Below are 27,925 nucleotides of genomic sequence, written 5' to 3'. Positions count from 1 at the left end.
GATAAAAAGGTACCTCTGAAAGAATGAGAAAAGTTGCCAACAATATATTTCGAAAGAAGAGCTGACATAAAAAAGAAGGGAAAATATATAATGAACATTTTATCGACGAATTTTACGCACCATTAATTACCAGTTTTCATTAGAGACGCATTTTTGCCCGCAAAACAAAATATTTCACTGTATCTCATACTATTCGGGGTAAGGGCTCATTCGGGGTAGTGGCGTTCGGGGTAATGACCCATTCGGGGTAATGGCTTTCGGGGTAGTGACCCATTCGGGGTAGTGGCATTCGGGGTAGTGGCGTTCGGGGTAATGGGATGGAGCCGACATAATCGTATTGGAAGAGGAACACGTTGTCACGGAAGAGCAGAGCATGGAGCAGGAGAGTAAGGGAAACGAGGATTCGGAACGAATTAGAGAAAAACAGGAGCTAGAAAGAGCACATAGGCGTTACATGATCAACTACGCGATTAAGGGTGGCGCGAGCGAACGACGAGCTCAATTCGCCTCAACGGGATCAACAGAGATTTTGCGTCCAAAAAAGAATGCGCGCAAAAGCTAAAATGTTATTTTTCTTTTGACTTTGTCTTTATTCTCATAAAAATAGCGATTCGGCCTCGTTAAGCCTTCGGGCGCACTGGCCTGTCAAATAAACGATTGAAAAAAAAAAAAGACGAACAAGGTAAGCAGCAAGAAGTAATCCTGTCCGAAGTGTTCTACGTTCTAGATTTGGAGTCGAACCTGATCTCGGTAGGAAGATTGGTCGCCAAGTGAGCCGAGGTGATTTTCTCAAATCGCTGTGGTTGCGTTATCCAACGTGACGGTGCTGTCGCAGTGGTTGCGAGATGGAAGACGACGTTGAGAACAAGGATTTGACGTCGCGGTCACCGTCAGCGACGATGATGGAGTACGAGTCAGTGCTTTCACAACCAGCTGTGGAAGTTGAATCCGACGATGACGCGTCGGTTCAGGAGGAGTGCGAATCCAACTCCTCGTATTATGATTCACCGTCTGAAGATGTGCTCGATTATGATAGTGATAGCAACGAAAAAGAGAAGACGCCCCTCCGGCGTTCAAATCGAACCACGCAAGGAAAGCTGCCAGTTAGATCGATCAACGATCCAAAGGCAGCGCAGTGACGTGTTGCAATGGATGGTGAAATCGAGTCGTTGAAGATGCACGGCATTTTTAGGCGCAAGCTCGATGAGAATGGCGGCATTGCGCAGTACAAGGCTCGACTGATTGCGCAAGTATTTTCCCAAATGTTTGGTTTAGGGCGTTGCTTAAAGTCGCCAGTGCGAAGAGCATGAAACACGCAGACGTCAAGACAGCCTACCTCCACGGCGATCTGGATGAAACGATTTAAAAGTTGGCTACGAAGTTGGTGGTGGAGGCGCCGTATGTATGAAGAGACTATACGGTCTCAAGCAAGCGGGACACGACAGCTAGGGTTCACGCAACCAGCAAACGATCCGTGTTTGTACGTTCGGCAACGAGGCAAGCAATTCACCTATCTGGTAGTATATGTGGACGACATGGTCATCGCTAGTCATACCGAAGAGGAGTACGCCGAACCGATGACAGCTTTAAATCGTAGTTTCACGGTGACATCGTTGGGAGACATTCGGCATTTCTTAGGCAGTTTTATTTGAACCAACGAGTCTACATCCAGAAGTAGCTGAAGCGGTTTGGGATGACTGAAGCGAGGTAGTTGACTCTGCCCACCTGGAACAAAAAGAGGAAAGTGAAAAATTGCCGAACAATCACCAGTACGCAAGCTTGATTGGTGATTTGTTGTACGTGGCAGTAAACACCCGACCGGACATCGCGGTCAGCGTATCGATTCTTGGGCGAGCGGTTAGCAACCCGTCACAGGTGGATTGGACGGAGGCAAAACGGATCCTCCGGTACCTGAAGCACACCCAAGATCACGAGCTTGTACTGGGACGATGACGAGCAGCAATGGAGGTTTAGGTCGACGCCGACGGTGATGCTAAAACTCGGAAGTAAAATTCCGGATTCCTGATGACGTTTGGTGGTGGACCAATCCACTGGGCATCCCGGAAGCAAACTTGTGTTGCGTTGAGTAGCACCGAAGCGGAACTTGTGGCGCTCGCTGACTGTTGCCAAGAAGTACAGATTTTGCTGTGGACGTGATTTTCTTTAAATTTCACGAGGACTACCAGTCTTGCATAAAGCAGTTGGAATCTGGAATAGTCAACAATAGGTCGAAACACATCGACACGAAATAGCATTTCGTCCGACAAATGAAGGAAGGAGTAAAGATTTCGGTGGAGTATTGTCCGACCGATAAGTTGATTGCCGACATGCTAACAAAGCTGACGAGATTCCGTGAGGCAACTGGATTTCTACTGTCGAGGAGGAGTGTTGAAGTTGGTGTGGCTAAAAACCCCAGCATGATATGATTCATACTGGAACACGTGTACCAATAGTGGTTCGAGCGATGTCATGCACAAATAATGCATGTATCACTCTTTCTATATTTTTCGATTATAATAAAGAATGAAATCTTTCGATTGACATTGAAAGATCATTCATTGGACTTTTCGTTCTCATATTATGAATTTTTATGTTTAGGTAATCCACTATTGGCACCGGTACCCTATATGTTTTATACCTCATTAATATTATGACTAGTCATGGGTTGCTATCATTGTAGATGCGTTTTCGCCAAAAGAATCTATTATAAAGCTAAGTATGCTGTTTCGCTCAAGAAAAGTAAAGAAATTCCTTGACTGAAAGGGTCAAGAAATTTCCTACAGAGAGCCCCCTTTGAAGTGACATTTCTTCTCACCTGCGTACTGCGACCAGAAAAAAGTGATTTTCTTGACCATTTCTTGGGAGAAATTTTCCACGCATCGAGATAGGCGATTCCTTTTCTTGTCAGTAGCAAACCGGCCTTAAAGCCTGATTTACCGCTGAGAAGGAATCGCTAAAGAAATTTCTCGCCGATTTTTTGCAGAAATTTTCAACAGCGACTTTCATTTGAACTGACATTTCTTTTCCATTGCGTACTGCGATCAGAAAAAAAGCGCTTCCTTGATCGATTCCTTGCAGGAATTTCCCATGCATCAAGATAGGCCAAGACATTACTTTTAGGCAGCAAATCAGGTTTATATCTGATATAGAAATGTTGAGTCAGTCTAGTGAAACATACTTCCATGGAGACGCTTGGTACTTTTCAGCCCGTGGTTCCACAAGCTGTGATCATAGCTGTTCATGTTCACCTACCTGTTCCATAGTGAGATGATGCTGTTGATCACTCACTCCGTGAGCTGTGTTCTACACTTTCCCGACACGCCGTCCATCTTCGGTGTGTCCGATTTCACGAAACCAACGATCACGATCGGTGATCACCAAACCAAAATTCACCACAGCGTGCAGCGCGCAGCAACCAGTCGATCATGAGCAGTTTCGTTGTGCGGACGCGTTTTTCAACAACTCGCAAAAGTGTCGGGTCTCCCGTAGCAACCCCCCTCATTCCGTATTTGATTCCCCTCGCCAATGGATTTCGCATAGGCTACTAGGATCGGGGTAGCATATTTGAGTGTGTTTGAGCGATTTTCCACTTGTTTGTTGGTGCGCGCGCGACGATCATCGACGAAGAGGAAAATCTAGTCGGCCTGTGCAGAAGTGCGTAACAGCCGTATTGCGGCGCGATCGCATTTTCACCGAAAGAGGGATACAAATTATGGTCACTCTACTACACTATCGCAGCCGCTTTCGCGGTGTGAGTTATTTTTCCTTTCATTTGGCAAGCCAAATAAACGAGAGTGCAGTTCTCGGTGTTGGACCGAGGCGAAGATGCGTAGCCAGTTTTCACCGAGCCGCGATCGCGATCGCTTTGAACAGTTTTCCGCTGCTGTTCTAGTTTTTAATTTTCCGCTGCGAAATTACCATAACCGGTTGGACTCTCCATCTTCTCTGCTCTGTGTGCAACTTAGAACCTGAGTTGCTTGATTTGCATTTGATCTTTTGATCGCATGTACGATCGTCGGCAATGAAGTAGAATTTTTGAGTTCGTTTTGTGATAATAAAAATTGATATCCCATTTTTTCGAAAAAAAAAGTGAACTTTTACGAACAAAAGCGACGACCTCGATCGGAAAAGTCAGTGTGAAAAGTGAAACCGAAAATTCAAAAGTGTGAGAATATTTTCAGAAGAAAACATCAGTCATAGAGGGTGGAGAGAAGGATTGCAGAAATCCCATATAGACGGAGCGAAAACAAAAAAAAAACGACGAAGAATCGAAGAAAGTGGAAATATTGACGGTAAAGTGGTCCCGTGTGCATTTTTTTCGCGTTGGCTTGAAAATATATACCCATCATAGAAGAGGACAAAGTGTCTAGCATGGTGGACGACCGACGTGATGACGACGATGACGGCTGATGAAAAACGCAGACGATCGCAGTAGCCTGAGGCTGAGCGCAGTCTGAGTTTGGTGCAGTGGTTTTCAATCGGGGGTGAATTTCTCCCTAGGGGGGAAATTAGTCTCCCTTAGAGGGAAATTGTGTTCATTAAAAGAATTTTGTCCTCTGTCGCAGCAGTTAAGGATTAGAGTGTCCATCCCGGGACATCCCGGGACAAGAAATTTCGGGATTTCCCGAGATGAATGTTAAATTTGATATAAACCAGTATATTTTAATACAAAACATTTATATTTTATCAGACTCAAACTTTATTCGATAAAATATAAAAGCATCATAAAGGAGAGAAAATAAAAAGGTAATTATTTTCATAAAAAGACTAAACTACCAAATTAGTAAAAGCGATTTTTCTTTTATTGCGTTTCATTACAATATTTGTAGTTATCAAAACTGTAAGCCAATCTGGATCTCTAAATTACAATAATTCACTTCAAGTATGATCCAGTACAGCACTTTCAATGATCTTCAAAACGTTTCTCTTGTACTTGGAAGATGGTGATGATGATTTTTAAAAATTTTCTGGATCAAATTGTAGACTTAAATGTTTACCATACTTTCATTTATACCATGACATACCTTGACGTTAAATAAAACCTCAAGAATCAAAGAAAAATAATATTTGATTATTTTCAGGTTTTTTAATTGTACTATGGTCGGTGTTTAGACAGACCGGACTAGATGATATTTTGACGTTAAGGACTCCATCATTTATGATTGTTTCGATGCTATTTTGGTACAGATATATTATCAAATAGATAAGTTCCATTATAACAGCTAATAATGCAGACATTTCAGCATTACGAAAATCTTGGGTACATTTTCCTGGAATCATTAAAAACACTTGGTCCAGTCTTCAGGACACCATTTTATATATTTTACACAAAAAATGTAGTATGGACTATATTAACATTTTTGACAATATTTAATTTTGCTATTTTTACATGCATTTGTTCCTTTGATCTGATTTGACGGGTGAAATTTTGAAACATCAAAGTTCATCGTAATTAAAACTTTTGAATCATTCATATATTTTATTCAGCTTTTTTGCAAACATGACTGAAAAACGGAGTAAGGAACTCATAAACAACTGTGTCCTAATAACGTGCGTTGACACCAAGCGATTGCATGTTTTAATTATGTTTGATTGTTTGTGTGTGCAACTTTAGTTCACATTTGTCATGGCATTAATACCACTTAATAAGTATGCTCGCGTTAGTAACAATCATTTAAAAAATAAAAATAAATACGTAAAAAATCGACATAGTTCTCATGAGGTAACACACGGAATCAGAGTAGGCCAAGGTAATAGAGAATTCGTTAACTTTCCCAACAAACCCGTAATTAACTAAGGTAAACATTGATTTTTTTTAACTTCATTAGAATAAATATGTTGTTTTTCAAATTTAATTGTAAACACATTATAAAGTTGAAATTTTACTTCGTTTCAACAAAAAAACAATTTTTAACGAAATTCTTAGAAATCCCGGGATCCCGGGATTTCCCGGGACAAGCATCAATTTTTGTCCCGAATCCCGGGACAACTAAAATGGCCGGGAAATGGACACTCTACTAAGGATGCATGTCTTGATGCTTCAATGTCCAATATATGAATGGCTGCAAATTCCTATCAATTATATTTTCAAACCAGAATTCATAGCCTACTACTGTAATATAGGGGCCTATTTTGTAAATCGAGCAGATTCATGTGACTCGTCTGTATTCATTGTCGATCAAAGCAAGCATGCATATTTCAGATGTCACCCGTCGACTGCCATAGTAATCCAGTCACATAGAGTGACAACTGTCGAAAAACTCGAGTGACAGAGCTGAGTCGAGCGATTTTTTTGGTCGACAGTGACTCCAGTCGAGTCATTTTGATCGACTCAACTTATAAAATAGACCCCATAATATAATATTCAAAACATAATTTTATCCATCAGATTTTCCTCCTTTCTTGGGATGTTGATGTTGATTGAATGATTGCAATTTTGAACTTTCTATAATGGGAAAACCGAATATCAGTTTCCCTAGTCATAACTTTTTTGTTTCTTAACGAAAAGACTTCCGGTATGTTGCAGTCAACCATCAAATCAATAATGAACGAAATTCATCGATCACAGCACCACCTATGGTTGAAAATGTAATAAGAATAGTTTTTTCCTTATACTTGGTCGATTTCCTCCATACAAACTTCAAGCTCGTTTAACCTAGAGTTGATGGATTCCGCTCAAATTTTCACATTAGCTTCTGAGGGTCCCAATTGGACAAATTTAGGGGGTGTAACTTAAGATTGTTGTTGTTCGATCATTATGGACCATACTATGATGCATGAATCGAAAAACTTTGAAAACCACTGGTTTAGTGTCACCGAAAAATCCCCCAAAATAAAGAAATGGAACCAAAATGTGTTTAGCAACGGAGAAGCAGGCGGTTTTCCTTCTTCTTGCTTCTTCTTAGAGCTGATCGTAGTTGGCGTGGAAAAACTGTCTTGGGTGTGTTTGTTTTGGCCTCACAGACGCGACAGACACCTTTTGCGTGGCGACAATTTACGCGTTGTCTCCGTTCCGTTCTGGTCTGGTCTGTATTTCCAACTGTTTTTTTTGCCGTTGCCTATATGATCGGGTGTTGATGAATTGGCGGATGAGGAAAAAATGCTTTATTTTACTACGGTCGTTTAAGCGACGATTTATTTTTGTTTGGTCTGCCACTCGAAACAAGAGTTTCTTAGTGATACTTGAATCTTTGCCTTAGTAGGCGAGGTTTTGGCAATGAAAACACTAAGGGGTCGTTCAAATATTACGTAACGCAACAGGGGGAGGGAGGGGGTCTTCCATCGTGTTACGGTTCATACAAAAATTTAAAATTTTCCATGCAAAAGCTGACAAATATACAAATTTTGCGTTACGTAATATTTGAATGAACCCTAATTGTGTATTGTTTTTCTTTCCATTTTGATAACGATAAAAAAATATAAAATTATAATAAATCTTCGATAAATAAATATATGGAAACTGAATTTAGTACTATACCATTCGATTCCACTTGAGTTTGTATTATTTGACAGATACGCGTATTTTAACCTCAACTGTAAGGCCACCTTACAATAAAAATGCACCAAGACACAAATTATGTAGCAGACAAACAACACGTCGTATCATTATGGTGTCTTAAGCGTATTGGGTCCTATCACTCAAAGCACAAATGCTCTGAACGCATTGTATATCTGCTACATCACTTTGTGTCTTGGTGTATTTTGTTTGTCAAAATTCAACCTATCTGTAACTTTTAAATCAATAGTTTCCACATATTTTTTCAATAGTTATCAAAAATTGGGGTACTTTGTAGTAAAAAATGGAATGAATCGGTTGACAAACGGTGGAGATATAGTACTCTGAAGTTGACCATATTGTATGAGAAAATGGCTTTGGTGCATTTTATATGTCCGATACTGTAAGTATAAGAAAGATTATGTGTTTCATTATCTATCTAAGTGGGAACTTGAAATAAAATTCGGCTACATGCACCATGATCGTTCAAATTTCAGGCATAGTTTTTCTATTGTTTTTTTTAAGTAATTTTACCAGGGATTCTTCTTTAAGGAATTTCTACAGTCTTTTTCCGAGAATCTTACCAAGAACCCATCTAGAAATGATTCCACAATTTTCCGCCAAGGATTTCTCGTGTAATTCTATCAGCCAGTGGCTTCTCTAAAATTTTCTCCAGGAATTCCTCCAGAATTTCCTGCAGGATGTTTTCTAGGGATATCTCTAGTGTTGAACTTTGGTTCAACGGAAGTTCCAAAATTATGATTCTCCGTCACGGAAATGAATTCAAACGCACGTAATCCTTGGATGTATGGGAGAATATAATTTTCGTTTAGTATCCTCAGTAATATTCGCAGTGGGCACAAACTATGTTGGGTAGGCTTTTATGTTCACAGGAGCAAGAAGATGGATCTGGATAGCATGTAATTTGTTTAAAATTTACTCTGGAATAAATTCTACCAATCTCTCACCGTTTTCGGCTTCACTATGGAGTAATGGCTTAGCACGTATGCTGCTACACTGTAGGTGGTGAAGGTGATGGGAGCCGATATTTGAAACAAAGCTATCACTAATTCACTGGAAATTAAATGTACTTATTTCTAAACGCTACTATCAAACTAGAAGGTAAATATGTGGCACTATTGAACTACGCTTATTTCGTTTTCTGTTTTGATCTACCCGCCAACACTCATTTGCATGCAGAAAATTGATCTCAATCGAGTGCACTTCTATCGCACTCACCGTTGATCATTGGGGATAGCAGGTCAAAATGACCAAAGGAAGGTGCGTTATTCTTGTCGAATAACATCTAGTGATTATTGATTTCATGATTACCGTAATCCGGGGTAACATTGATCAGCGGGGTAAAATTGATCGCAATGATCCTCTTCGTAAAAAGTTCGAATCAACATTTGTTGATGAAATATTTTCAATGCATGAATGGTGATTCTCTTTCTTCTAATCATGAGCTAATAAACAATAAGGTTTTTGCGAAAATAAAGTTGTGTTCATGCGTAAATTTTTCAACTTTTGTAAACAATGATTTTCATGATTATGGATGACACCTTAAAAGAATCATGTCTAACATGAGTTCTGTAAACGATATGAGCAAGAGAAATGCGGTTGTTATTAAAAATGACATCGCCGAATACGACTCCGTTGTCAAAATTTTCATAAATATGTTCAATAAAACATAATTCACAAATTATTATAAAGCGTGAAGAATTTCCTTAGGAAATTGCATACATTTAGGCGCATTCCACAATTCAAAGTGTTTTTAATTTTAAAATAACTTAAAAAGTAAATGACTTATAAGAGTTTGACCTTCATATTCGGCTTCAAAGACCATGATTTTAGTAAGTAATGATATTTTCAATATTACCGAACGATGTTTTCATGGTGTGATCAATGTTACCCCATATCAGCTAAATCAAAAACTCACTTAAAACATTTTTTTAAACATGCTTTAAACTTTCAGAAAACAAAATACAGTACATAAACACGAACAATGGGTGGCAGTACTCGTTTTAAAAATATAAAATTTGCAACACATGCATTTTCAAATCAAATGTTTAAGAAATATTCAAAAAAATGATCAATGTTACCCCGGATTACGGTACTCTAATAACCTTCCTATTCGAGACTTTCTTAAGTGAAATAAAAAAATCCTCCAGAGATCTTTGCAGGACTTTTTTTTTCCAAGGACAGGGAGTTCCCTGAGATACTGGGAAGTTTCTACATATCTGCTAATTCTGGAATTTATTCAGGAATTACTACAGAGATGTCTCTAAGAAATCATCTAGAGTTTTACACACAGCAAATCTTCAGGTATTCTCGCAGGAATTGCTCCAGTGTTTTCAGTTTTTTCAATACTGCAAAATTCTTAAACCAATTACTACAAGTCCAAGGGTTATACAGTAGCTCTTTTTGGGATTTATCTATTAATTCCTCCAATGAGTTTTCCGGGTGCTTTCAAGGATCATGCTGCCAAGGGATGCTACAGCAATTTCACCAGGAATACTTTCTATGATTTCTCCAGAAATATTTCCTGTGATTTCTCCAAATATTCTGAGCTTTAGGAATTCTCTCAAGGTTTTTAGCCAAAGTTTTTCGAGGAATTCCTATAAAAATACTTGCAGATTGCTATTCTGGAATTTATTTAACACAAGTGGTCCCGGCAAACTTCGTCTTGCCATCAAGTAGGCTGTTGAAAAACGCCATGAAACGTCCCGTGCAAAATGGAAGTTCCGTTCACTCTAGTTTTTTCAATTTTCCCGTTAAATATCCTCTACTTTTTATATCCACAAACACGTCGGAACACCTCAGGAACATAACTATGGAAGAATTTTCAAAATCCGATAGCCCGTTTTCAAGCCATTTCGTGACATACAAACACCATTCCATTTTTATTTATATATAGATTTTTCTCAATAATTCCTCCTTCTTGAGTCCTGGTCTTCCTCCTGAGAACCTGGTAGGGGAAGTGCTGGAAAAATGAACACTGTGCTTTGTACCGGGAAAAAACATATTTCAATGAATTTTTATCAAGCACGGACGATTTAGAGTATACATCAGACGGTTCGGGTTGATACGGTGCTCAATTGAAGTGAAAACATCAACGAAAATAGGATTTTAGAAAACCACGTTATAAAACTTGAACTGATGTAGCTTTTAGCTTGGGGGTCTTGAGGTATTTCAGTGAGGTGAATATCGTTATGACATGTCAAATCTGATACCTTTAGATTTATTTTTGAATGGTTTACAATCATTTCAATGGTTCCTGCAGGAGTTCCAAAGGCATTTCATCAGAAGTTGATCCAGAGATTTCTTCAGTAAATTATTGCATCGGGATCTTGTCCAGAAATTCGTTAAATAATAGTTGAACGACTTTTTAGTAGCTCTTGAAGCAAATCCTGGAAATATTCCTGAAGAAATCCATGCCATTGAGGAATATTTGTAGGAATTTCGAAATTCGTGGAGTAATTTCTAAAATGCTTGAAAAAACATGCCCACCTGCAAGCATGGGAAAATTCACTCACTCTCCCGAACGCCACCGATAAAAAAATCAGAGGGAGTTGTGTACAAGACACGACCGCATGACGTTAACTACGCCAAATGATTTTCTGCATTTGAATTTTAGTCGACTGTCATAGTTGCAGCCTTCCTTTAGTTCAAACTCTAACATAATGTCGTAACGGTCGTAACATTATAGATTTTCAATTGACACCCAGTCCCAACGTCAAAAGAATAATGAGCGAAGAAGCAGAAATTGGTCTGCTTTTATAGTGTGCTTCGCTACCCACGTGTTTGGTTGCGTAAGAAAGGGGTCGACATTTTCACAATTTTCGGCAGTCTATCGTCAAAAATCAAAAGTTTTCTTAATTTGAGTAAAATGTTGTATAAATTCCCGACCGATTGGTGGGAAAATATTGAAAATCTACCTGTAAATGGCTGAATTATTAGTATTCAAAATCTTACATAATTTCGTGACGGTCGCAACATTTTAGATTTTCAATTGACACCCAGTATATTGCCGTAAGACGTAGTTAACGTCAAAATAGCAAAAAATCTGCTGCTACCGAACATTCAGTGATAGCTGAATCGTACTGGGTGGAGTGTAGCATGAAAGCGTCAAAACCGATTGTGTAAAAGCAAGAATCGGAAGGAACACGAAGAGAAGTGAATGCCAACACACTTCTATCTGCGAGGTACGAGTGAAAGCATTAAGCATCCATTCGCCGAATGCATTGAACTGAGTGAGCGGATTCCCACTCACTGAATCATTCCGTGGTGTGGATTGATAGTCAGTGAACACTCATCAGCACTCAAATCCGAATGTCTCTCCAACGGAATCAGAATGTAAACAATCATTCGGTATGCATTCGGTTGCCTTCGGCTTTTAAAATCGGTAGCGACCCAATCAGTTGCCGATTTTTGTTTCGCTTGGCGCTCACCGAAGAAGCAGAATGGGCACTGGAAATTGAAACGTTCGGCTTGGTTAGAGAAACGGCTTTCTCGCTCCCGACTGTGCGTGGAAGCGAGTGAAGGAAACACAAAAACTGAGTGAGTGTTTCCCATGCTTGCCCACCTGAAGTAATTTTAATATGAAGTTATCGAAGAGAAATTTGTGGTCGGATTATCCGAAAAGTGAGCATACAATAAGCGTAAGCATTGATAAACTGTAAAATTCGTAGTTGCTACTCTGTGATTGAGCGGATTTTCATGCATTTTTTACCACACCCTATCTTTACTTGTAAAATGTTGAGTTTCAGATGATACAACAACTGACTCTACCAATTAACGACCAAAATAAATGAAAAAAACTTAATGGACAACATAGAAGAAACGGCAGTTGCAAAATTTCGCTGTTATTCTTGAACAATTCCGCCAGCATTTTTTTCAAAATGTCTTCATTTGATGTGCGCCTAAATCATCATTTTTTATTATTTCATAGATATAACATGAAGAATTACTTAATTTCTGGATTATTCACAGCTGAAAACGCTATTGATAATAAATTGTCCTTTCGGGGTGAGATCGACACTTTCATTTGGGGTAAAATCGAGACCTTGCTTTGCATCATAACATAACTTCAGGAAATCCTTCTTGTCAGAAACACTTTCTCTGTCATTCGTGTATGTCTTGTTTTTCGAATTCCAATGAAGGTCACGGATGGAGAACTTGTTAATATGCGAAATATGATACTATATGACTTGCCGTAAGTTGATACTTTTACTTTCTATGTTACTACGTTTAAACTAAACTGATTGAGCTTGAACAACTTTTTCTAATTAAAAATTGATGGACTAATTAAATTTTATTTGTTTTTTTTACTTAAATTATTCATTTACACACATTGAGGTTCGACGGTTTTCATTATCTGAAAATAATGAAACTCTTCTGTTTTTTTTTTACTAAAACTATTTATTATCAAAACCTGGGAGGAAGAAACCGATACAAAATTTATGTACGTCATAGTGAGTCGAGATTGTGCTGTCACGAACTGTCACTGTGAGCCCAGATCTTAAAGAATGGACAAACATGAAAAAAGAGCGTAATTGATCAAAACATATTTTTGCATTTCAACAAAGTTGACACCAATCGATTGAAAATTAATTCCTGCACACCCAAAAGCAATGCCACGATAGCACCTTCTGATTTGATCGAATATAATGTATTGAAAAACGCATCTTTTTACTCTTTTCTAATTAAATTTGAAATGAAATGAACATCAAATTATGGCCCTTTTTCCAAATTTGACCAGAAAGATCGAAGGTACACAACAAAAGAAAACTAGCGATTTTTCCCAAGCCTCCTTGATTGTCGTTGGAGAGCGGGAGTTATCTTGCAATTTGGAAAAGTGTTGTTCAATATTTCGTGTGTAGTATCGGTGTCTCCCTCCCAGATCACAATCAATCATTCACAACAACTTTATCTTCGTAAACATTCCATTAAAACAAGTGAATCATATGTATTCACCCCAAATTTACAATTTTAGCATGAACCTATGAAATTTTCGCATATATTTAGTTGATCTCTTTTCTTTTCTGAGTAATTTACGTAACATGTTTATAATCCCTTGGTGCAAGGGGCCCTAAAAGTCGAAAGCCAGCATTCTTTATAATGGGTCATGCGATCAATTGATAAATAAATAATTAATATGTGATCCTACAACAATTTTAGGTTAATTCAACAAGCGAAACTACACAAATTTTATCAATAAGCTGAGGGTGTCGGTTTGAACCGATTTCCCCTGGCATACCATCTTAAATGTGCAATTTCGAGAGCTCCAAACTTAGCAATTTCAATAACAGCGCTGCTCACGTCCTTACGGTCATCTGGGAAGGGAAGGAATGTTAATGTGACATCCATTGTTACTAAAGACCGAGTATACCTCTGCATCTTCATGGTTGTCACGGGAAGGATTTTTGTTAGTGGGAGGGTTGAAGAGCTACATGATCTGGATTCACCTTGGTAAGTGATGCGATTCATGTAACATCCGTTTAAGAAGTGATCTATGAATGTGTCGACATTTTAAACGTCGAACTATTCAAAGGTTTGAATCCCAAAATTTTATAAAACATGAATAAATGTTTATGCTGACACCTAAAGTGACGAACCATCCATGGTTTGTTTAACAAATACGTAAACAAATATATGCCATGATACAAATATGTTACAATAAGCATGAAACGAGCTCACGCTTGACTGAACAGTCACAATCTCGGCATCAATACGCATAAGCTGGGATATAAAATCACTCCGATGGCGCGCAAATGAAGCGCTAACCGAAAACAAAAACACTCCGAGCGCGTGAAAAACGCGAATTGAACAGCTTGGACCTTCGCAAAGCACTCAGTCAAATCTTCAGACTTTTCAATCCATTAAATGGAGACGATACCTAACAAGTAGAATGAATTATGTCGTATAGTAAACTGTTTTTAGTCCTCTGTGATAGAATGAGGATAATGTACGTTTCATGTAAAAGTTTATAATAATGAGACTTGAAAGTGTCGAAAATGGCATTTTCGTGGGAAATTGATGAATTATGACATTGAGATTGAGGTGGTTCAACCTACCCATTCCTGATCTCTGGAAACCTCTACGAAGATTTATGTGCAGATCTCTTTGACTCTCTAAGAGTCCCACAAATGATACATTCAATTTCTCACCAGATTTCTTCAAAATTTGCCTCTAGGAATTGTCTAAGGGATACTGCCAAAGTTTAGTTCAGAAATCAATTTAAAATTATTTCAAGATTTCTTTCATCTCCTTATTTTTTTCTGGGACTCTGTCATACTTAGTCTAGAGTTCTATAAATGATCTTTCCATCGATGAGAATTTTTTGTAGAAAATATGTATTATGATGGAGTTCTTTAAAAATTCTTTCCAAAATATTTCTTTGATAAAATAAATGTAAAACATTTAATATTTCACATAAATTCTTCCTGGAATACTTTCTATGATTCTCTCAGCGGTTCTCTGGTGTAAACCAACAACTACTCCAATAAGAATATGTTTCTAATTTCTCTTAAATTGCCTAAATTTCTACAAATATTCATAAAAGATTAATAACAATAATCAATTGTGCGGATTTCTTTAGGAACTCTTCCTAGTTATATTCTTAATAGCTCTTCTTCACATTTCTTTGAGCATAACATAAATATTCTTCCGCAAATTCATCCAAAGATTTCTACATAAACATTTCCAAAAATTCACCACCAGGTAGAATTTCTTCAAACAAAATTCTGGTACACTCCCAGAGAAATACCATGGGAAATTCTTGCAGAAATTGTTGTATATTTTTGTAATTTCTATAATAATTCAAGAAGGAATGCTTAGAAAAATTCCTGAAGAGTTTTTGAAATTTCTTTGAAGAAGCCTTATCAACATTCCTGGAGAAATTGCACGGTTATATTCTTAATGGGAAGTATGCACTTCAACAGAAAAGTAATTGCCTATTTCGATGCGTGGAAAATTTCTTGCAAGAAACGCTCAAGAAAAGCATTTTTCTTTTATAGGCCGGTTTGCTACTGATAAGAAAAGGAATCGCCTATCTCGATGCGTGGAAAATTTCTCCCAAGAAATGGTCAAGAAAATCACTTTTTTCTGATCGCATTACGCAGTTGAGAAGAAATGTCACTTCGAAGGGGGCTCTCTGTAGGAAATTTCTTGACCCTTTCAGTCAAGGAATTTCTTTACTTTTCTTGAGCGAAACAGCATACTTAGCTTATCGCAGTACGCTGTTGAAGAGAAATGTCAGTTCAAATGGTGCTCACTGTAGAAAATTTCTTGTCCATTTCTTGAGCAGAAATTTTTACATTTCTTGAGTTGAACTGCATACTTAGCTTAAGACTACATGAGGAAAATCAATGGAAACGTAATTTCTGGAAGAGTTCTTGGGGGAGTTTTCAGAGGTTTCTCTGAACAATTTTTTCAATTAGTCGCAGGTTGCATTTCACTGAGGATTTCCAGAGAAAATTTTAAGAAAAATGATTTCCGAAGGAACTTTGAAAGACTTCATGGAGTTATCGGAGGCAAAATCTCGAATGAGTAATTAGAAAATATCTTGAGAGATGGCTAAGAATATCTGTAGAAAAAACTTGACGAATTTCACAAGGTATCGGTCGTGGACTGATGATAAAACCTTCGAGTGATTTCTGACAAATGTTGTGGCAGAAGTCGGATTTCTTTTTTTTTTAATTCTAAGAATTTGTCACAAGACCATCTTTCAAAAATACAAACAAAATATTCATCTTTGTAGCAAACCAGTTGGTTTTGATTTTTTTCCGCCGGCCACGGCCCTCCCTGTCTCCCCTTGGCGGTTATGGTCTTTATGGAAACCAAATGTTCAATTACATGTTCCATAGTTTTTCTTGTAGATTCTAAGTCCTATATTTTACGAAAACATTCGAGGAACTAGAACATCAGTAATAATTTGCTAACTAGTATGAAGAGTTAAGTATCTGTGCACAGTTGATACTCAAGTTTGACAGATCGCAGTACACTTTTGACAGCATTCTAGATTTTGCTCGTTTAGATATCTTCAAGGAATATGAAAGTCTTTATTTCGTCTTTGACATAAACTTGCACTCACTTTTGACGCAGATTCACCATTTTTGAAAAATGGTTTACTGGATTTGAGTAACTACTTCATAAACAAACTTTCAAAACTACTCAGTTGTTCCCATCTCGTCAAAGTGTAACAAAACTTTGAGGTATATACGTGCAAGTTTTAATCGAATTCACTGCATTCTTTTGAACTCTAATACGAAATGAGGGAGTTAGAAGCAAAGGGTGTAAGTGACAAATAAGCAGTGTACGAGCGATCCTTCTACGATTTATTAATATTTCTGTTGGACAGAAAATTTACCGTTGGAAAAATCGAAAACAGTAGAATTTTACAGTAGAGCTCAAAACCGACCAAAATGTCACTTATACCCCTTTGCATTTAGATCCCTCAAATAAAGAACTAAATTCTTCATTTCATTTTCCTCCATATATTTTTTAAGGAAATTTTCCACTCAATTATCGATTAAACACCGCGAGAAACTCACCCGGCTCAGCGAAAAGGTTAAGAGCGCTTAATTGGGTGTCATGGCTGACTGTCACGTGACTTTTTCGGTTGTCGTCACCAAATTAGACGGTCCAATCGTAGTAGGTAGTCGTCGTCAACCATCACAGCAGCAGCAACGGGTTGCTCCGATCCGGCGATTTCGCGTGATGGAATGTCGCTTTTCCACCGGCCGACTATGACGGCTGCGACGACATTGATTAGATCATAAAGTTTAATTGAAAGTGGACCCCCCTCTCTCTCTCTACGTTAACCTGGGCGGTATATTTTAAGCTTTTCAAATGCCAACGGGCAGCACCCTCTTCCCTTCCTGAAAAAAGGGTGCGCGCCCCACTCAAAGGCAGGGATGCCAGGTCTGAAACCTTACACATTCATTACAAAATTCTCTCTAGATCTCTAGATCTTTCGAATATCTAGAAAATTTTATCCACAAAAATTTTGAAATACCACTCAAGTCTGGAAGGTTGGATACGCTGCTCAAAAGTGTGTTTCCATTTCTGATGAGAAAAATAGAATCCCATTTATCAGAATCGGGCGAAAATCACACATTTTCCGATGGTGATTTTTCATCTTCCTTGAAAAAAAAAAAAAGACGATGGACAAGAATAAGACTAGCGGCGGTTTTCGGCTATCACTTTGACTTGGAAAATTTTGCAGATGTTCTCAAATGTCTGGATTGCGTTGCCAGACGAACGGTGGCCGCGGAATGCTCTGTATTGTCAGTCTGAGTCATTTCCCCTTACGAATTGCCAGAAGGCAGTCGAACGGCCTTGAAATATTGCCATAAATTTGTTTCTGTGACTTGGGCGCTTCTCTGTCGCACGCGGGAGTAATTTTGGTCAATGGTGGTCAAAATTATTTCTTGCTTTCGAGGTTCTTATGCTGGGAGGGAGAAACCGATACAAAATTTATGTACGTCATAGTGAGCCGAGATTCTGCTGTCACGAACTGTCACTGTGAGCCCAGATCTTAAAGAATGGACAAACATGAAAAAAGCGCGTAATTGATCAAAACATATTTTTGCATTTCAACAAAGTTGACAACAATCGGTTGAAAATCAATTCCTGCACACCCAAAAGCAATGCCACGATAGCACCTTCTGATTTGATCGAATATAAAGTATTGAATCACGCAACTTTTTACGCTTTTCCAATCAAAATTAAAATTGGATGCACATAAAACAATGGCCCTTTTCCCAAGTTTGTCCAGAAAGATCGAAAGTACACAACAAAAGAAAACTAGCGATTCTTCGCAAGCCTGCCTTGATTGTCGTTGGTGACCGGAAATTATCTTGCAATTTGGAAAAGTGTTGTGTCATATTTCGTGTGTAGTATCTGTGCCTCCCTCCCAGGTCTTATGCTTGACTTAAACACTAGTATAGCATTAGGATCTAGATTAGGATTAATTTCGAATTGTTGCAAAACACCATATCCACATAAGTAATTAAACGAAACGGTGTATCATTTTGTCATATAATCTTTATGAAAAAAATATGGAAAATCAGATTTTTTGCACGCCTGCTGCTTACATGTAAAGTTTTGAGGATACACGTAAAGAAAAAATAAATAAAAAAGTAGATTTATTTGGAAATAGATTAAGTAATTCTTTTTTTTGAAAAAGTTATCGATAATTATAATTATATTTAATTATGGCCACGATTTCGTTCTCATTACCCTTCTGTGCGTCGTTTTGTTTTTTCTCTTCATTTTGACTTCTTGAGGGTAAACTAAGCGGCACTTTGTCTTTGGTGTGGTTTCGATGGTAACGAACCATGCGTCTCCATTTCAAAATTTCCGCCGCACAGAATGAAGATGTTTCGCGCGCCTACGAATGATCCATGGTCGACATATGGCACCGAGCAAGAATCAAAGCAGGCGGAAAGGTGTCCAAAATAAAAAAAATCTTCACCCATTGACGAGACCGTCTTCTTCGATCGATTTGCAAAATTTTACAGTTAGTTTACCAAAACGCTGTCATGCGACTAATGTAAACAAAATTCCTGAAGCTGCACTTTTCAATCACACCCAACCAATGAATGCGATCGAAGCACACCGATCGGAGACCAGTTTTAATGAACACAAAGCGCGTGCACTGAGCCGGCTGTGGGCATATATGTATGGGAGACTGGGGAGAGTTTATTCTGTTATTCTATGGAAACTATAATTTGACGAGATTTCTGTAAAGCCTCTTGAGTAAACATGTTTTCAAGATCATCTTCTTCTTCTTCTGCTTCTCAGCTTAGTGTTCATATGAGCACTTCCACAGTTATGAACTGAGAGCTTTCTTTGCCAATGTTGCCATTTTCGCATTCGTATATCTTGGGGCAGGTACGATGATACTCTGTGCTCAGGGAAGTCAGGGAATCGAACCCAGACACATTCAGCTTGGCTTTGCTTTGTGGTTGCGGACTCTAACCACTCGGCTAAGGAAGGCCCATCATAGTAACCGTGAAATTTTGATATTAGTATGGTGCCATGAGAAGATATCGACTCATAGAACATTGACTGATGGAGGTTTCACTGTATTGAATAAAATAGTTAAGAATAAAACTGTTGTAGATTTCGAGAAAATAGGGTACGATTAAGTCTCCCCGGGGTTCGAGTATTCCCAGTCTCTCCTATAGATATTATAAAACTGAGTAGGCGAGAGCCAGCAAAAAACACATGACATATGCAAATTTTTACTCGATATCAGCACCTCGGTGGCGGTCGATCGTCTGCTCGTTCGGTCACATCGTCATATAGAGCAACGCAAAACCAGTCGCCATGTGCTCTCCAGCGATCGCTTCATTATTTACTACTATTGTTGTTATTACATCAGAAATCCGAGCGGCAGACCATCCAGCTAGTAGAAGAATGCGTGTTTACAGCACATGCTACTGTTTCCCTGGAATCGAAGTGCTATCAATCGATCAGTGAGTGAGATGTAGTGGAAACAGATATACCGCCGAACTGCTAGAAAATGTGAAACGTGATCGTAGATCCAAGTGTGCTTCGAAAGCAAAGGAAAACCCGACCAAGTGATCAATCGAAATCCAGTGCCTACTAAGCTTTTTGAATTGCGTGCATGATCTTCGCGCCAACTATGGAGAAAGAAAAGGAAAAAGTGAAAGCCCATCGCAAGCGATCGTCGGAGTGCAAGCGGGAAAATCTCCCCACTCCCCCTCCCGATCCAACGTTGGGACTGTGTCCCGGTTCTACAGCAATGCTTTCGCCTACCGGTGGGGAAAATCCCTCGGAACCGCCGACCGCGGACAGCAGTTTGGAGACCGATCCCTTCAAACGACTCTTCACGTACAACGAGCGCGAAAGTATGTTTCTGAAGCTTCTATGTGATAGTGATACCAGTTCTAGTCTAAACAGGATACTACACTCTCCGGTGGGTAGTAGTGGTGGGGAAGGGGACTCCAGCGCTCCAGGATCTTCAGCGCCGCCGCAGCCGATCAAGATCGAGGGTTCCGAGGCGGCCTTCGACTCGCCCAACGAATTTCTCATGCTTCTGAACCGGACGGGGCCTTCGGTTGCGGCGGCCCTTTCAACGAAGGGAGCTCTTGATCAACTCGATCGGTTGCACGATCTCATCAAGCAGCTGCTCACACTCCAGGAGCAGAACATGCGCATGCACTGGCAGTTGAAGAACGTGGAGATGATCCGCAAGCTGAAGCTGATGCAGAGCTCGGTGAGATAGTGAGGGTGGCTTTGCCATTTGCAAGTTTGTTTCAAAAAATCGATCATTCCAGATGAATAGAGATCCGGAAGCGTTTTTGGCCGGTGGCCAGCAGCAGCAGCAGGAGGATAACTCCGACAACGATCTGCTGGATAGTGAAATCGAACACAATTTGGCACTGCTGGAAACGATCCTAGCGGCGGGGAACAGTGCCAGCAGCAAACGGAGCAGTTCGAAAAGGTGAGTAACATTTGTGATGTTTGTTTCGATTATTAGTGATATCTAGCATTTGGGTTAATGATGTATACTTCTTGGGTGCATTAAATAAGTTACCTAGAAGTCATCAAACCGAAAGAAAAAAAATCGGATGAAATTGTCCGACATTTCCCCGAAAACAAGTTTGATTATCGCTTCAAATTAATGGTTCGCTTATGAATTATTTTAAGCAAAAACAACATCCGGGATATTACGGTTGGAGGAAATTTGATGACAGTTTTCGTTGGCAACTCTGCTTCGAAAAGTATCTTATAAAAATCAAGTTCAATATTACAATTTTACTTACTTACTTACTTATTTGGCTTTACATCAATTATCTTGATAAAGCCTCGCCAACAATAATTCGCCAATTCACTCGGTTCATGGCCGCTTCTCTCCATCCTCGACTGTGACCCACGCTCTCCAGGTCCTGGTCAATCCACCTAGCTCGCTGCGCCCCACGCCTTCTTGTTCCGACCGGATTCGTAGCGAACACCGGCATTGTCCGGCATTTTTGCAACATGCCCTGCCCAGCGTATCCTTCCAGCTTTAGCTACCTTTACGATACTGGGTTCGCCGTAGAGTTGAGCGAGCTCGTGGTTCATCCTTCGCCGCCACACGCCGTTCTCCTGTACGCCGCCGAAAATCGTCCTTAGCACTCGGCGTTCGAAAACCCCAAGAGCTTGCAAGTCCTCCTCGAGCATAGTCCACGCCTCATGCCCGTAGAGGACTACCGGTCTTATGAGCGTTTTGTACATCGTACATTTGGTGCGAGGGTGAATCTTTCTTGACCGCAGTTTCTTCTGGAGCCCATAGTAGGCACGACTTCCGCTGATGATGCGCCTTCGTATTTGCCGACTAACATTGTTGTCAGCCGTCAACAAGGATCCGAGGTAGACGAACTCGTCCACCACCTCGAAGGTATCTCCGTCTATCGTAACACTGCTTCCTAGGCGGGTCCTGTCGCGCTCAGTTCCGCCAACCAGCATGTACTTTGTTTTCGACGCATTCACCATTAGCCCGACTCTTGTTGCTTCGCGTTTTAGGCGGGTGAACAAATCTGCCACCGTTTCAATTTTTCTCCCAATAATATCCATGTCGTCCGCGAAGCAAACAAATTGGGTCCTAAAATTTTTAATGAAATCTTGTTATTATTTAATAACACGAAAAAGCATGTTACTGTAACTACTTTAGCAATTTTTCCCGCTCAAATAATGGCTATATCATGTTTAAACTTTAATAGGCCTATTCACATGACGTTCCAAAACAGCTGATCGGGAAGCTCTTTGACAGTTCTTCTATGAAAATGACAGCCTCGTGTATGCACCGGTCTTCCACCGATGTAAACAAATGCATAGACGGACCTGTCACATGAAAAGGCCTATTTAAACATTTGGTCCACAAATCAACCTTGACACTTTTGATCATGTTTGACGTTCGCTTAGTCGACAAAAACACCACAGGGGTTTTAGTTAGACCACTGGGGTTGTTCCTATCTGAGATTTCGTAAGGGACACGCAAAACAAAATACACCCAAAATTTGAGTTTAAGACAAAGGATGTGACAAAATCTAAAAAAAATGTTTTTTGGACTTAAACCAACGGAAAACATTAGAAAATTGAGTAAACATGTGTTTTTGGCCTAAACTTAAGCGTTTGGCACTAAAATTGGGACAGGGCTTTAGGACCCTATTGTCCGGATCTCGTGAAAATCGTGCCTCGACTGTTAAGCCCGGCTCTCCGCATAACACCTTTAAGCGCAATATTGAACAACAGGCACGAAAGTCCATCGCCCTGTCGTAGTCCCCGCCGAGACTCGAACGAACTGGAGTGTTCGCCCGAGATCTTCACGCAGTTTTGCACACCGTCCATCGTTGCTCTGATCAATCTTGTGAGCTTCCCGGGAAAGCTGTTCTCGTCCATGATTTTCCATAGCTCTACGCGGTCGATACTATCGTATGCCGCCTTGAAATTGATGAACAAATGGTGCGTAGGGACCTGGTACTCGCGGCATTTCTGGAGGATTTGCCGCACGGAAAAGATCTGGTCCGTTGTCGAGCGGCCGTCGATGAAACCTGCTTGATAACTTCCCACGAACTCGTTTGCTATAGGTGATAGACGACGGAAGAGAATCTGGGATAGCACTTTGTAGGCGGCGTTTAGGATGGTGATTGAACGATAATTTTCACACTCCAGTTTGTCGCCCTTTTTGTAGATAGGGCATATAACACCTTGCTTCCACTTCTCCGGTAGTTGTTCCGTTTCCCAGATTCTGACTATCAGCCGATGCAGACAAGCGGCCAACCTGTCCGGGCCCATCTTGATGAGTTCGGCTCCGATGCCATCCTTGCCAGCGGCCTTGTTGTTCTTGAGCTGTTGAATGGCATCCTTAACTACCCCCATCGTGGGAGCTGGTTGGTTTCCGCTGTCCGCTGTGCTGACGTAGCCATCGCCTTCGTTGTCCTGACCTTCTGTGCCTGTGTTCTCTGCGCCATTCAGGTGTTCATCGTAGTGCTGCTTCCACCTTTCGATCACCTCGCGTCCGTCCGTCAAGATGCTCCCATCCTTATCCCGGCACATCTCGGCTCGCGGTACGAAGCCTTTGCGGGATGTGTTGAGCTTCTGATAGAACTTCCGCGTTTCTTGAGAACGGTACAGCAACTCCATCTCTTGGCATTCCACCTCTTCCAGGCGGCGCTTTTTGTCCCGGAATAGGCGGGTTTGCTGTTTCCGCTTCAGTCTGTATCGTTCCACGCAGGGTTGGGAAAAAATCTGAAACTCACTCTACAGTAGCCAAACAAAGCCAATCACAGTCAGCGAGGCCAGTGAAACTCACGCCCATCGCTGCTGTAGGCAAAATGTTTTGAAAATTGCAAAACACCCGTTGCTAAGGGCAACCCGAAATTACTGTAGAAAAATGTTCTATTTCCCGCTGCATTTCCCGCATTTAGAGCCTTCAATGACATTCATGATTTAGAAAATTCGTGCACCCAACAGAGGCTACTTGATGAGATTCACGTTTTTGAACTACTGTACTGGGAGAGCCACGTGATTCTCGCGAAAAGTCAAGCCTACTACTATTACCATTCCCAGCACTGGTTCCACGTTTTGCCGCGTACCATGCTGCAGCATTGCAGCCCGCGCTGCATTCTTCTCCTCTAAAACCTCCTGGCACTCCTCGTCGAACCAATCGTTTCTTGAGCTCCGTTCCACATATCCGACAATGCTTTCGGCAGCGTCGTTAATGGCTGCTTTGACTGTCCTCCAGAAGTCCTCAAGAGGGGCCCTATCGAGCTCGCCCTCATCCGGCAACGCTGCCTCAAGATGCTGCGCGTACGCATTGGCGACATCCGGTTGTTTCAGCCGCTCGAGATTGTACCGTTGTGGGCGTCGGTACCGTACATCATTGATGACGGATAGTTTTGGGCGCAGTTTCACCATCACCAGTTAGTGGTCGGAGTCAATGTTAGCGCCACGATAGGTTCTGACGTCGGTTATGTCGGAGAAGTGCCGTCCATCGATCAAAACGTGGTCGATTTGCGATTCTGTCTGCTGAGGTGATCTCCAGGTGTACCGATACGGGAGGCTGTGCTGGAAATAGGTGCTATGAATGGCCATATTCTTGGAGGCGGCAAAATCTATCAGTCGTAGGCCGTTCTCGCTCGTCAGCCGGTGGGCGCTGAACTTTCTAATAGTCGGTCTGAACTCCTCCTCCTGGCCAACCTGAGCGTTCAAATCTCCTATGATGATCTTGACGTCGTGGCTTGGGCAGCGGTCATACTCGCGTTCGAGCTGCGCGTAAAATGCGTCCTTGTCATCATCAGTGCTTCCGGAGTTTGGGCTATGCACGTTGATTATGCTGAAGTTAAAGAATCGGCCTTTGATTCTTAACTTGCACAATCGTTCATTGATCGGCCACCACCCGATCACGCGCCTTTGCATATCGCCCATCACCATGAAAGCTGTTCCCAGCTCGCGTGTGTTGCCGCAGCTCTGGTAGATGGTTAGATTACCTCTAAACGTTCGCACCAATGCTCCTGTCCAGCACACCTCCTGCAGCGCTACGATGTCGAAACCACGGGTCTTCAGTACATCGGAGAGTATGCGAGTACTTCCAATGAAGTTGAGAGATTTGCAGTTCCACGTACCGAGTTTCCAATCGCTAGTCCTTTTTCGTCGCTGTGGTCTTTGCCGATTGTTCCGGTCCGTATTCTTTCGATGACGTTCCTGTGCTGATGTGTTTTTACGGTTGGCTTGCAGGGCCTGACACCAACCCCCTAGATTTCCGGAGGACCATTCCCTTTAAATGTTCGGAGGGCCATAGTGCGCAGTTTAGCTTAGAGTCCTTCTCTGGCACTCGGACGATGATCAGCCGCCCCTGACATGGGGAACAGACGCTGTTGTGAGCCGCTCCTAACATGGAGTACAGATGCTCCAGGTTTGCAAAAGCAAACCCCCCCTTCCCTGTCAGCATACGCCCAAAGTTCCCACCGGGGGTTGGTTACCCGATCTTCCCTAAGGTTACTCGTACCCTGGCCAGTACCACGAGGAGGTAGGGATAGGAGTTGCTGGGCAAGAGGGATCTATTTTATTCCTGCAGGTACGCGAGGTACCAATGGTACGCCATGCCCAGCCATTTACCGCGCCATCATGCTTCCCTGTAGAAAAGTTTTCGGGAAATGTTTTTCCCGGTGACCTTTTTCGAATTACTATCGTTTGGCAACACAGTCGACTCTCCACATCTCGATGTTCTACATCTCGATATCTCTCCCTATGTCGATGATTTCATAAGTCCCTTCAGTCTGCATACATTTTCACTCCCCATATCTCGATATCCTCCTTATCACGATATCTCCATATCTCGATGTGTTTCTGTTGATTTTTCGTTCTCAATTTTCTCTCCGTATGTCGATATGACCAATATCGAAGGTTACTAGACCAAAGTTTTAGGATGCAAAACAAATTAGGAGCGCAAAATGACGTTTGTTTGTGTATAACTTTCTTGGCAACGGAGTGTTTTTCAATCTAGTATTCATCAAAAATTTGTTTTTTGCCTCGATCTCTCCCTATCTCGATGATCCCTTCGATTTCGATATGAGGAGAGGCGACTGTATTTGCTCATGTTATATTTCGCATGGGAGAGTGCTATAAGCTTTTCAATTTTTCCAAAGTTTTGAGTTTCAACAGCACCGGTTTGACATAACAGCGATACTGTCACAATGCTAAATCTCATATACGGTAGCACCGCTGTTTTGATGCGGTGAGTTCCGAAAGAGTTGCCTTCAATGCCTTGACAATCCAGAAAATAGAGTCTGAGGGTCAGATACGTGCTTTGATTTCATTGTGAAGATTTAATGACCAAATATGTATGACACCTTAAATTTTCAATACGATAAGTTTTTTTCAGTCATCTAATTGATTAACAACTGTACTCGACCAGAGGCGAAATACTGACCATCAAATGTGATATTGACTTGATTGACTTAGAGGATAATGATAATGACTTAGAGATAATATCAAAATTAAGTTCCATAAATTTTAGAGCCATATCATGATTTGACGTTTGCAGATCTAATGATTAACCCCCGTAATCTTACAAAAGCTAAATATGACATGCGAATAATATTCCAGGAGGAAATTTTAGATGTCAGATCTAAGAAATTAATATCACTTACAGATATTCATATCAACATTTTCTACTACTAAGTTTTTTTTGCATGCTCGGGTAGTCGGGCTCATGCGTCCATTCTTCGTATGAGATAAACTGCCCATACTCGCATAAGAGTCCTGTTATATTCCTTAAGAATAAATTAACTGGGCGCACTGGTCGTAGTAGAGGGAGTGCATAGATGGGGGTCAAAAGGAGAACAGTAAATAAAGAACAGTAAATCGATGTAGACGCGTGCGTTCTGATTCAATTCGTTTCTAGATTCCGAAGTCTAAATGTAACATTTGGCGACGAAGATGTGTTAAAATAAAACCTGAAAGAAACGACTTCGGTAATTGATTGAATTCGGCCGGAAAAGTTCGGAAAAGTTTGGAAATAAAAGAATATTTGAGATTGAATTTGCGGCAAGGAAAGTGATTGGAGCAAAATGGCGGTGAAACGAGTCGGAAAATAGACTGAACGAAAAAGACTATGTGATGATTTTGGAGATGTGATTGGTGACGACCGTGACGACGCTGTTGTGAGCGGCGTCGGTGGTGTACTGAAAAAAGAAGAAGAAGGTGACACGGTTGTGTTAAAAACCAAAATAAACAAAAAGTGAGAATCTTATAGTGCGCGAAACGGTCTGCAAAGTTCAGTCCGTCGGAAGATAAGTGAAAATGGAGAATCATACTACATCCAATCTCCCGAGATTCGACCCCAGTGACACATCAACTGTTTCTAATCGGTGGAAGAAATGGAAGCGCTGCTTCGAGATTTTCTTGGAGGTCAACAATGTGACGACATCCGAACGGAAACGCTCGTATTTGTTACACTATGCGGGCAGTGACGTCCAGGATATATTTTTCAATTTGCGTGGAGAAGAAGAAGTTCCCATACCGGAAGGCTCAGATTTGTATAAGGAGTCAGTGAAATTGCTCGACGACTATTTTTTGCCACTAAAGTGTTTGCCGAGGGAAAGGCATATATTCAGAAACCTTGAACAGAGCCCTGAAGAGTCGATCGAGAAATTTGTGTTACGCCTGCGAGAGCAGGGAAGCCTGTGTGAATATGGGAACTGGCTGGACGAGAACATTAAAGAGCAGATATTCGAAAAAGGTTATTCGGATGAGCTAAGATCGAAGATACTTACGAAACCTGACATGACGCTGGCTCAGACAATTGAAGTGGCACGCTCTTTGGAAACCATCGAGAACCATCGGAAACATCTCATCAAAACGGAAAGGGTGAATCAAGTTACCGGATCAAGAGGAGAATGCTTCCGTTGTGGT

The 27,925-nt window shown here is 40.8% G+C and overlaps 1 protein-coding gene across 6 annotated transcripts in view; it reads left to right on the top strand.

The window, feature by feature from the left end:
• Positions 1 to 3,413: 3,413 nt before the first annotated feature.
• LOC5565140 overlaps positions 3,414 to 27,925 on the top strand; it is a 64,098-nt gene continuing 39,586 nt past the window's right edge. Inside the window, exons 1-4 of one of the 6 annotated variants that reach the window (XM_021838450.1) lie at positions 3,414 to 3,654; positions 4,182 to 4,292; positions 19,887 to 20,744; positions 20,806 to 20,972. In XM_021838450.1, the coding sequence (XP_021694142.1) occupies positions 20,133 to 20,744; positions 20,806 to 20,972 (779 nt within the window). In that variant the 5' untranslated portion in view covers positions 3,414 to 3,654; positions 4,182 to 4,292; positions 19,887 to 20,132. The other 5 variants (XM_021838449.1, XM_021838451.1, XM_021838454.1 and 2 more) reach the window with 5 other exon arrangements.

Source organism: Aedes aegypti, chromosome 1, assembly GCF_002204515.2.
Source record: "Aedes aegypti strain LVP_AGWG chromosome 1, AaegL5.0 Primary Assembly, whole genome shotgun sequence".
Lineage (NCBI taxonomy): Eukaryota > Metazoa > Arthropoda > Insecta > Diptera > Culicidae > Aedes > Aedes aegypti.
The sequence above is the reverse complement of the archived record's forward strand: the minus strand, read 5'-3'. Positions and strand labels throughout refer to the sequence as shown.